Here is a 12030-nt window from a genome sequence, read left to right as displayed (position 1 = left end):
CTTTCCCTCTCTCCTTCCCGCTGTTTCATCCCAGAGGGGGAAGGAGTTGCAAAGTCCTGAGACTGTATGGTTGAATTTTTTTGTCAGAATCTGGAAGGAAAGTCCAGCTGCAACAAACTTTAGTGCTCCCTGAAGTAGTAACTAATCGAACTACCAGTGCTTAATCTCTGTCATTGAATATTTTAATATTCCAAAGCTGTTGTAACAGAAAGCAGTTAGCAGTATTACTGACAGTACATATTTACACCAATATCTGAGGATTACTATGTTTGGTTGATTTTTTTAATAAAACTTTATGTAAACATTTCTTTTCATAGAGATGGTCACGCAGTGCTTCCGAAATCTAAAAGCCCCGACAGCTCAAGTCCATGGCTAAGAAAAGCTAATGGTAAGATTTGCTTGCTCACTTACTGCAAATGAAGTGCACATGTTTATAAAAATGAAGGAGCTGATATGGGCCTTAAGATACCATCCAAGTCCAGTGGCTGCACTAGAACTCTGCTAACTGAGATCAGCTCCAGCAGATGCTTGGTTGAACTTTCTTTTGAAAGCTCCATGAAAAGAGATTCAACAGTTGCCTTTATGATTCCATTTCTCTTGTAGGTTAGAAATTCTCTCTAATAGCAAGCCTAAGTATTTGAAGAAGTCTAAAAAAGAAAGTCAACTTATTGTAATCATCATGGTTAATAATAACGATGTTGCTGTTTCCTCTGACCAGGCATAAAAATGCCAGTTCGGTATATTTGAGGGAGCTTCAGGTCTCCCCTTGGTCTTCTCTTTCAGGGGTTTTCTAAGGGATCTTTTCTAAGGGGTTTTATCCCCTTAGCCTTCAGTTATTTCCTCTCCAGGTTTCTTAGTTTGTAGAAGCATAATGTATATGAAAATCCAGAACTTCACTAGTACCTATATATATATAATTTACTGATTTCACTTTGTCTCATTTTTTATACTAGTAATGGGATGTCTAGGATAGGAGGTGATCTCTAATATCATGGTATCACACTTTTCTTTACCAAGAAGGGAAAGAAAGGTACCTTTGAACAAGGAACCAGATGTCATATGATGGTTTTTAATAAAATAAAATTGTGCAGATGATTATGGGGTGGTTATTTTGTACATTTCAAGGGAAAAGGAAAAATGACCTGTTTCCAAAGGCTCATGTTTTCACTCTTTGATGTTAAGCTATTTATCAACATTTATCTTTTCTTAGAGTTGGTTACTGTTATTAGCACTCATGCTTCCTTATCCCATTGTACATAACCTCCAAAAAGCCATTGTAAACTATAATCCATTGGACATGAGCTTGGCAGTGCCCAGAAACCAGGCAGGCAAAAATGTTATTCATTTAATAAAAAAAGTAACTATATACCTTGTTTCTTTTATAAAAATACGTGATGGGGTCTAATGTAACTTCTGTGAAAAAGTTACTGTGAAGTTGTTGGGTTCTCCTGTATTTGTTTAGGCTGTTCCTGTGGTGATATCTGTGATAAAACAGAAAAGACAGCTGATGCTTACGAGCCCAAGGTAAGTAATCCTCTGTTATGCCTATTAACATTAACCAGAGAAAAGGATCTGCTTTACACACATTTTTAAAAATAAATAAGTAAACTAAACAATCCATTAATGAAAGTATGCAAAAGCAATATGGTCAGTTGATGTTAATAAGCAGTGGTCATAATAAATATCCACGTTTCCTGAATTGGTCGTCTCTTTCTTTGGGACTGCTTTATCAAAAGACAGAAAGTCTCAGGAGAATGGTGCAAGGCTGTGATCCAGAAAACTCCATTCTGTTCACAGTTTCTGCAAATGCTTACATGTTATATTTACTAGACAGTTTTCTTCCCCCCTCCCCCCTTTTTTTTTCCTGAAAAATGGCACGTTAAATGGACCAAAAGTACTGAGAAATGCATATGTTTTAGGGAGGTTATAATAATGTTAATTACTACTAGGTGTTCTCTTATAGTAATTGATTTTTTTACCACCATGTGATTTTTTTTTTTCTTACTTTTTCTTTTACTTGCTTTTTTCATGTGAAAATTTTAACACATATCTGAAAGCTACCAGCCATCACCCAGCTATCTCAGATGAGAATACAATAGGAATAAGGTTTTTATTTGTTGCTAAGTAGAGCAGTGGACTTTTTAAGGGTTGCTTGCTGACTCTTGAAGAATTAACTTGTACTTTTCTTCACTTTCTTAGATAAATGGCAGTGGCATCCTAGAACCTTCTCAGTCAAATACAGAAAACAATATCTATCACACAGAAGGGCTAATGAATCTCTCCAGATATGGAGATGCACCTTCCCTTGGCTTTACTAATCAGGTGTCACGTTTTTCTGAACACAGTGACAAATCAGGTAAGATGGGGACAGCATTATTCAGTCTTTAGTGTACAAGTACAAGAGAGTCAAGGCATTGTTGAATAGGCTGAAATAAATCAATGTTAGACTGGCAGTCAGTTTTAGAAGATCATCTCCAAGTTGTGTGCTCTGCTTTAGAGCAATTAGTTGATATTGGAAGTAGATTTTTGGAAACTGGATTCTGTGTTAGAGAGAAATGAAGGAAAGCAATGCTAACAGCTAGAAATGCAGCCATGGTATCTGACCCTGAATTTTTTTCCCCCCAAAACAGCCTCTATTGGGAAAACTTGTCATTTTATACTTCTTCTCTTTACAAACAGGGGTCCAAGATGATGAGTTTTATGATGAGGATGATCACAATGAAGTTGTCCAGTATCTGTTGGATGTTGTAGATGAGGAAGCCCAGAACCTCTTAAATCGTAACAATGCAACATTAGAGGCTCAGAGTCTTCTACATCTCAAGAAAGCCACGTTAGAATATCAACTGCCAGGTAGCTTGAGCTGTTAAAAAAGTGTATTATTAACAAAAAAAAATACTTCTTGAATCAAGGTGGCAAGTAAGCGGTTGACTTGGCAAGAGGGGCAAAAGACATTGAATTGATGGGTGAACAGAAAGTTTCCAGAGTAGATCACAGACGAATGGTTGCTGATTCCAGTGAACTTCAGATACAGTTTAATAAGTTCTGGGTTGATAAATCTGGATTTTGCTTTAAGTAATCTGGGAAATTTAGTCCCATTCTGGAATTGTCTCCTGAGTGGAATTCATATTGTTTAGGTACTTGGTTCTGCAGCTACAGTCATGTTGAAATGCTGAAGGATTTCAACATTTCATTGACTGCAGACTGCACAACTCAGAAATGTGTTGAGATCACTCAGAACCAAACAGTTTGCCAATCTACTCTGTCTTTTTTAGAAAAACTTTTTTTTTTTCAGTACCTGCTTCTGTCTATACACCTTTCTTTTCCTTCATTCCGTTTCCTCAGCTGTGATTAAATGAAACTCAGCATGGAGTAGGATTTGTTGTGCCTTTGTGGTGTCACAGTATGTATGTATACTCCAGAAGTCCAAGGGAGATGTTTGCTACCCCTGTAGAGGTTCCTTCTAGAACTCAATACATCTTCCAAAATTATAATTCTTTCAGCTGTTTTGCTAATGTGCAGGTTCCTTGGGTTATTGTCATTGGTCATTACGTTAGGAATCAGGGAAAACTCAGAACCTGGCTATGCCAGGACTGAGCTGAGGAATATCATTGGAGGTCCACTACTTCAGTGGACAGCTATTCCAGTTAAAAAATAAAGAAACCTAAAATCTGATTATCCTACACAGAAAGACCTCTTTTCCAGCACAGTGGTAGCAAAGAGACTTGAAAGATGTTTCTGGGTTATTCTGGCACCTGTATTCCCTGTGATGTGCCACATCACATCTGTGAGAAGTTGACTCCTTTGGTTTGTTTATGCTGTGTCTCCTGATGTTCCTGTTCCAGCAGACGTTAATGGAAAGTTGATAAAAGAAGATAAGTCTGAAGACACAGACTGTGATGGGTCATCTTTACCTGAAGATTTTTCAGAGGTGGGATGGCAGGAGCTGGCAAACACTGTCTGCTTATTTTGCTTTCTCAGACAGTCTTTCAGTTTGTTTTCCATATTGGCATAGATGTTGTGGAAATAACTTTCATGTCTTTTAACTGAAAACATTTTTGTGGTAGAAGCTGTAAATGGCATACAAACACTTTTTTTTTTTTTAAACAGTGTGTGATTATTCTATCCTAAATTAACTGTATAAGAGAACAAAGCATAGACTTGAAAGGAGGATCAGAATGCTTTCTCTGCTGAGGCTTCATCATTTGTTGAGGAAGGCCTACCTAGGAGTGCCTGTTATTTAGAGGTGAAGCCCTGTTCTGTCCCATACAGGAATGGTGGCTTGCCAGGAGACAGACGTTTTCGCTGTCAAACTTCATCTCATAAAGGATTTTTAAGTATTAGAAACAAACAAACAAGTCAAGTGGAGAAAATTTATATGGCTCTGCTGCTGCTGTGGGCCAGGAATGATTTTAAGATATCTTTTTGGACTTGTTACAGTAGAGCCTCTTTCCAAGTGCTCAGTGTTCTCATTCTCTGTTATTCTGGATTAATGCGATGTCTAAAAAAGAAACATTTCATTATGTGCTGCTTTGAACTTAACACCCTTCAGAAATAGTCCATGTAATTGTTAAATGTTCAGACTTTACAGGGCATGAGTGTTGTACCTGTATGTTTATAGTTTACTAAGTTAGCACTTTAATGTGTTTTGAAATATTTCTTCTACTAGTCAACACGTGTAAATGGTTGTGAAGACTACTGTGAAGTAAAAGCCATGCCAGAAAGGTAAGATTCCTTTTCTAGTGTTGCTTGAAAGTAAACTTAACAAGTCTGGAACTCTGAAGAAGGATATGTTATAATGAGGGAGGGTGGGTGAAGGGGAAGAAAAAAAATCCAAACCAAATATCTGTGCAATGTCTTGTTGAAATGTTCTCTGTCTGTTCTTGTTATTTAAAAGGTTATAATTTGCCTGAATACTAGTCAGGCAAACTATAAACTGTGGTTTACTATGCCCTAGTTTTATTTACTCCTTTGATTTTGGTTCTAACAAGTAACTGGGCTGTGCTCTAATGGCTCCAAATTACTTAATTTGCGTTGTACTAGTCATTTGGTACTTGCATGTCAATACTGTCTTTATTTTGAATCTTTACAAGCTTCATTAATAATACTTCTGGGTTTAGAGCACAGAAGCAGAATTGTATAGTTCCACTGGTCCACCTGTTCCCATTTGGGTGCCTAGTGCCTACAGCTTATGTTTTTTTACATGGGAAACTATGGATGTGCCTGGCCAACTAACTAGCTGTCGCTTTGAAACACGTTGGAAATGCCCAAGATTGTTTTTCTTTGTGAAATCACGTTAGTCCTTAGTTTTAAGTGAAGCTTCAATTAAAGGGTATACACTTCCTTATGTTTTGATTAAGTTTCTGGGAAGTTCTGGGCTGAGATTTGGCACAAGCAGCAAAGTTATGACCTAAAATACTTAACATGTTTATCATCATCTTCAACAAAACTGGAAAACTTGCAGTTGAACATAGATATCCTAGTGTATAGGTCTTATTTGATTGCTTAGCCTTGGAACATTAAATGTAGTGATATTTATTACTTGATTCATATCTTCCTGGGTCTTTTTCCACTGTTACCTTTTTCAGATTCCCACTGGAGATTTAAAAAAGGAAAATAGCATTATTTTTTTGAAATTACTATGGTACAGATCCAGCCCAGAAATACTTGTAGCTATTATTACTTTCTGGCAATTGCTTATTAGGTTGCACATGTGTTGGTTATTGCTAGGTGTTCTTTCTTATTTCTGTACCTTGTCCTCTCATAGATCTCCACAACCCACCTTGAACCAAGCAGATGAAGATGAAATCACATGGGGAAGTGCTGAACTGCCCATTGAATCGGTCAGCCAGGAACGTATAAATAAAGGCAAGAACTTGAACAAATCATCAGTGGAAAACTGAGGATCACATTAAATAGACAAAATGTCAGAAGTTAATTTTTAAATGTCCTGTATATGTTTTGAGGGTGTAGTGACAGGTTCTTTTGCTGACCGCTTCTCCAAATAAGACTGTTGCCACCAATAAGCAGCATACCAGGCATATTCCTCCCTCCAATCTGAAGTCATATGCCAAGGATCCAAGTTGGCCAGTCACTGCTGGAATGAAGAGGTTTATAAATTCACTTACAGTGCTGGATGCAGTGGAGACAGGGGAAAATTGCCTGATGACCCAGGCAATTAGTCTGGCTCCAGTTGTGTGGCCAGAGAGTGATGCCATTGTTCCTTCCTAAATCGGGCAATATTTTTACTTTCTCTTGACTCTCATTGTTCCACTGCCGCTCAACATGGCAGAGTAGAGCACTATTCAGTTTGGTGGGGTTTGTACAATCTAGTCTTTACTTGTTGAGATAGTGTTGGAAATGTCAGTTCCTAAAACTCCTGTACATCAGCCTTTTGTCTGCATTCATTAGAAGAAAAAAAGTATAATCCATGTAAACCTTTAGACTAAGTAGATTTAGGGACACATTTAATTGCAATACCAGAGAGACTCGGCTTATTAATTTTGTTGTGCTTCAGAGAAACACTGGAGGCCTAACAGAAAGCAAGCTTTATTGAAATTTATTTAGCATTTATTTAGCATTTATTGAGATTTATTTAGCATGTTACGATCACCATTTGAAAGACATGTTGAGTATAAACGCTAAAAACAGAAAGTCACAGGCTGTAACGTTTTAGTGGGGAGTTCTGAATTCACTCCTGTGAGCATTCATCAGTTTTGTAGGTTATTGTGTGAAGGAACTAACATTTAAAATGTATTTGAAGTTTGTTTCAGTCTCTTTATTGGAAGTTCAGGAAAACACTCCCTTTTGTTCCTCGGTACATCAAAGCTGATTTTGCATCCTACTGGTGTTGTTAGTTATTTTGGTTTTGCCTGTCAAACTGAGAAGACATCTCTGTATTCTCTCTAGTGTATGGAGGTGTTGTAGAGGAAAAAAGGTAGTTCAGTGGTGAACAGCAACAAGGAATCCAATGTTACGTTCCCATTTTTAAGTTTCCCTAGTTTTAGCTATATATTTATATCAGTCACACTTGTTCTTCTGTTAGATTTCCCTTTAGTGACAAATGAAGAGATCTCTGCCCTCTCTGCTGTGAATGTGCTCCCTGGAGGCAAGTACTCAGGAGCCAAACTGAAGTCAGTGATCAGGATGTTGCGTGGACTGCTGGAACAGGGAATCCCCTCTAAAGAGATTGAAGTGAGTAACTGTTCTTTATGTCCTTTTGTCTATTATGAAACGGTTAGATGTAGAATGGCTGGTCATCACTGCCTTAAATACTAGAGCTCTTTAATTTGCAGCTCTAAAGGGTTGAAAAGACTTCTTTTACCAAAGACTTCTCTCCCTTCCCTCCATTAACTGCTGAGAGATAAGATTAGTTGAAGGGAGCGTTCAATTCAGAAGTGTTTACACCCTTCTTACTTCTGGTAAATTACCAAGTGAATGTGACATTAACAGGCATAGACAAGGTAAATAAAAGCTGGGAAAGCTAACTGCAGAATGTGAAAATGGCCTTTCCAAAGCCTGAAGTCAACCACATTACAAGATCTCTTTTGAATAAGATAAAACTTTTACTGGATAATAGTTCAGGGGTTTTTGTGTGTTTCATTTTCTTAGCTATGTGAAATTGGATTCCTTCCTGTGACTTAATTATTTTATATGTCTGCATTAGGATTTTTTTTATTTATTCTGTCTGTTAAAGACTTGGTGGCATAACCAGTGTTATTATTTGTTACCTTTACAGAATCTTCAGGAATTAAAACCTTTGGATCAGTGTTTGATTGGACAAGCAAAGGAGAACAGGAAAAAGAACAGATATAAAAACATACTTCCTTGTAAGTCCTAACTAATCTGAAGTTCACTGTTGATCACTTTATCTGTATGGTCAGATGAATTGGATCGGAAATGGGATGGTTTGATTCTGCTACTGAGTAAGGGAGGGAAAAAAAATCTGCCACTCATTTTCTACACATTTAGAGCAAGCCTTTTAAAGCAGTTTAAGATTATTGAACAGTAGACTATAGCGGAAGATAGAGATGGATGTTCACAGTCTTTTCAGCAGATCCTGTGTCTTAAGTGAGAGATACATATGGAGCCAGACAAGATTTTTTGAGTTTTAACCGTGTAAAATTGGAAAAACAGACATGCATACTATTTTCTTTAAATTTCCTGCAACAAAAATCTGTTTGTGAGGTGGGAGATGTGTGGAGAAGTGAGAACTGACAGAGGTTAGTTCCAAGTGAGAAATATTCAACCTCAGTTTCAGAGGTGGTGAAGCTCAAATCGCCTGTCTGCTGATTTAGACCTCCCCTCGCCATATTTTTCTTTATTCAAAAAGAAGTACTGATTAATATCCTAAAGCAAGTATTGTTGTGACTTCTTTTTGAATTAAAAATGTCTGGAAGCATCTGTGGAAGTAACTGCTGTGTGAGAGAGGCTGGGAGCATCTCTGCTGTGTGAAGGTCTCATTATATGCACACAAACCACTGAGGTATTTTTGTTGTGTGGGGATTGCAGATGATACCACTAGAGTGCCTCTGGGGACTGAAGGTGGATACATCAATGCCAGCTTCATTCGCATGCCTGTGGGGGATGAAGAATTTGTTTACATTGCCTGTCAAGGACCCCTCCCTACTACTGTAGCAGATTTCTGGCAAATGGTTTGGGAGCAAAACTGTACTGTGATTGCCATGATGACTCAGGAGGTCGAAGGAGAAAAGATAAAATGCCAGCGTTACTGGCCAGATGTAATCAATAAAACCACTATGATAAATGACAGACTACGGCTCGCTCTTGTAAGACTCCAGCAACTGAAGGGCTTTATCGTTAGAGTGCTGAAGCTAGAAGAGATTCAGGTAAGTGAATCTAATTCTGCATGCTGAGATTTTTTTTCTGAGTTTTGGCATTCTTATCCTCATACTTCTGTCTTGCCTGCTTTAAATCACAATGTCTGTATCAGGAGGTAATCTGTGGCTTCTCCTCTTTGACCAGTGATCATTACTGAGTGACTCTTCCTCGTGGCAGGTAGTGTTACTCTGTGACTTTTATAGGAGAAAGCAGTTGGGCCAGGAGATTATCTCATCATGCTAACAAGACTTTAAATTTTGGCTCCCTAGGTGCCTTTGGCATCCACTGATAATTCAGTTTGGTTCATTTCTCTGTGATCATCTCAGTTTGCACAGTGACCCTTATACTATTCAATTATTTGCCTGGTTATTTTCAGTTTAGTTCGTTCGTTCTCCTATTGAATTGCAGAACACCTTCAATGGACAAATCCCTCTCTTCTAAGACTGTTTCCTTGGGGAACGTTTTCCTTTTGTCATTTTATTCTTCCTGTGTGTTGCCTTTGTGCGTGTTGCTGTTCTACCTCAGACGGGTGAAGTGCGGCACATCTCCCACCTGAACTTCGTGGCCTGGCCTGACCACGACACCCCTGCCCAGCCGGACGAGCTGCTCACCTTCATCTCCTACCTGCGGCACAGCCACCGCTCGGGGCCCATCGTCACGCACTGCAGCGCAGGCATCGGCCGCTCGGGGACCCTCATCTGCATCGACGTTGTTCTGGGCTTGATCAGCAAGGACCTCGATGTGAGTGCCCAAGAGGCTGGGCTGGGCTTTTGGCTTGCAGGAAATGTATTCCATCGGATCTGTTCAGTTGTTGGAAGAGTATGCCGTGCTTTTGGAAGTAGCGTGCTGGCCATGTGTTAATGCAACTTAAAGGAGGGTGTAAAACAGCAGTACCTGTGAAACGGTCCTTTGCTGATAGTTGTGGGGGCGAAGAACTCCAGCATCCACTGGTTCTTGGGTTAGCTCGGGGAATCTTGTTGTGTGTCCCGTTTGTTGACACCTCAGCAGCCCAGCGTTGTTAGGTGCCACTTGTGACATTCTAGGGTGTGCTGCCAGGACCTGTCCTGCTATAGCAGACCTCTGGCGTACGGCTTGGGAACGACAATGTGTTGCCAGTGACGTGGCCAGTTGAAGGAAAAGCTAAAATGCCTGCCTTACCTGGCTGAATGGACCTAGTGGGACTATGTTAGACAGGGTTACAGCTGAGGGTTGTGGCACTTGGTCAGTCAGGGATCAATGAACTGTTGGAGGGCAGTTAGAAGCCAACCAGAGTATCTATTTAGGCAATGGAATGGAAAATTCAGTGTATGAACAACTCAGCTGGAGATGGGGCTGTTTAAATTAGCTTTTCCAGCACGATCAAGAATATGCTTTCTGGGGTGATCCACAGGAGGGTGCTAGCTTCCTAGTTTGTGTGCATCAGTGGCCTGGTGTAGCAAACCTTTTTGTGAATTTGCAGAGAAGATGAGCTATGTCATGCGTAGCTCAGCAGGGTTTCTAAGCATCCACTAAATGTCTAGAAGCTTACAGACCTAGGGAAATAAAAAAAGATTTTGTTAGGTTGGACCAAGGGGCTCTATTTTCTGCACACTTGGCAGCCAGTAAGCATAAGCAAGAGAGCCTGTGCACAGAGAAAGAAAACATGAGAAGGAGGGTGCTGCACATGCTGGTTATCCAGCACACGTGCAGCGTCTATAGTAAACTGCTGTGCTATATGTTTCACTACTAAATGCTTACTGTACCTAGCTGGATTCCATGGTTAGATGCTGGTGACTTTTCCTTTGTACACATGTGTACCTGTTTTTCATGGTAACTTGCTGTTTGTTTTGGCAGTTTGACATCTCAGACCTGGTGCGAACGATGCGTCTGCAGAGGCACGGCATGGTTCAGACAGAGGTGAGTCTGGTGGCTTCCCAGGCTTCTTTACCTTTACACTCAGGGAAGACACTGGAATTGTAACTCTGACGTGCCAGGAAGTTTTCTGTGGTGCACATAAGGACTGGCTTTGTGCCTGCTAATGCAACGTTTGTGTCGTGAGAAGTAGATCAGGTGTATTCAAGGAGCAGCAGGTACATATTGCACAGTTACAGCTGCCTGCAGTTTTTAACATGCTGTGCTGTTTTGATCTGTGGTTAAAAAAAAAAAAACAAACACACACAACAGATGTTGGGAGTTTTCATCTTCAAAAACACTTGTTTTGGAGAAAACATGCTCAAAAGCATGTGTTATATAGATCTTTTTTGGCTAAAAATAGCCTTATAAACTTCAGAGAACACCAAACTGTAGCTGCTGTGAGTCATTGATACTACCAGAGTTGTCTTGAAATCTCGTTTGAGGAGCTGTTCAGCTAGAAGCTAAATTAATGTTTTAGGAATAATCTAGATCTAGAGCTAATTAACTTTACCTCAGAGATGAACATAACCAGGTCTTGTTAAAATCTGCACTTTTTCTTTGAATGTGAGGTAATTGTCAAATCAGTTTAAAAAAGAAAAAAAAGCCAAAAAAAAACCCACAATCACCAAAAAACCTAAACCAAAACCACCAAACTGTCAGCCCCTCCTCACACCCCAGAGCATGTATTAGTTCCCACACCTTTACCACTGAGATTAAGAAGCTGCATTGTCATCTGAGTTCTGTATATAGTTGGCATTGATGCAAGACTTTGAAATGCACTTGCTGTCTTCATTTCTGCTTGTGTAAAGTACTTTGAGGTGGTTTTGGTGTGAAAGCAGGATAAATGTCGCATATAAAAATATATCCTTAGTGGCAGGGGAGTGCCTGTACTTGTTTTAAGTTGATGTTGCATATTTCTCCACTGTGGGTGTTTTGTTTTGTGGGTTTTTGTGTCACTGAAGAAGCAGTATTGAAGTGCTGTGCAGGTGTCAGCTGCAGGCGAGAGTAGATGGCTTGGGTGGTGCAAGCGTTTCTCACACGTTCTGTGATTTCCCTTCCCTTGCAGGATCAATACATTTTCTGCTATCAAGTTGTCCTTTATGTCCTGAATCAGCTCCAGCACGAAGAACAGAGAAGCACATAGAATACTGAAGCAGAAGTGCTTTTAAAATACGGAAGCAAGGTTGTCTAGAGGCTCTAACGTGTTCTCTTCTTCCTGCCTGTAGTTTTCCTGTCCTTTTCCTCAGTTGCTGTCAAATGTCTTTTCTATGAAGTCTCTCTATCATTCCAAATATATAT

At 39.6% G+C, this 12030-nt stretch overlaps 1 protein-coding gene across 1 annotated transcript in view; it reads left to right on the top strand.

The window, feature by feature from the left end:
* PTPN13 (protein tyrosine phosphatase, non-receptor type 13 (APO-1/CD95 (Fas)-associated phosphatase)) overlaps window positions 1-11875 on the top strand; it is a gene marked incomplete at its 5' end in the record, with an annotated part of 41644 nt that extends 29769 nt beyond the window's left edge. Inside the window, 13 exons of the mRNA XM_008948427.1 lie at window positions 318-388; window positions 1463-1524; window positions 2200-2356; window positions 2680-2850; window positions 3843-3928; window positions 4667-4722; window positions 5765-5865; window positions 7043-7191; window positions 7736-7826; window positions 8509-8846; window positions 9364-9579; window positions 10672-10734; window positions 11798-11875. Of these exons, the coding sequence (XP_008946675.1) occupies window positions 318-388; window positions 1463-1524; window positions 2200-2356; window positions 2680-2850; window positions 3843-3928; window positions 4667-4722; window positions 5765-5865; window positions 7043-7191; window positions 7736-7826; window positions 8509-8846; window positions 9364-9579; window positions 10672-10734; window positions 11798-11875 (1639 nt within the window). The remainder of the gene's footprint in view (window positions 1-317; window positions 389-1462; window positions 1525-2199; window positions 2357-2679; window positions 2851-3842; window positions 3929-4666; window positions 4723-5764; window positions 5866-7042; window positions 7192-7735; window positions 7827-8508; window positions 8847-9363; window positions 9580-10671; window positions 10735-11797) is intronic.
* Between the last annotated feature and the right edge of the window lie 155 nt (window positions 11876-12030).

Source organism: Merops nubicus, unplaced genomic scaffold, assembly GCF_000691845.1.
Source record: "Merops nubicus isolate BGI_N331 unplaced genomic scaffold, ASM69184v1 scaffold46919, whole genome shotgun sequence".
Lineage (NCBI taxonomy): Eukaryota > Metazoa > Chordata > Aves > Coraciiformes > Meropidae > Merops > Merops nubicus.
The sequence above is the reverse complement of the archived record's forward strand: the minus strand, read 5'-3'. Positions and strand labels throughout refer to the sequence as shown.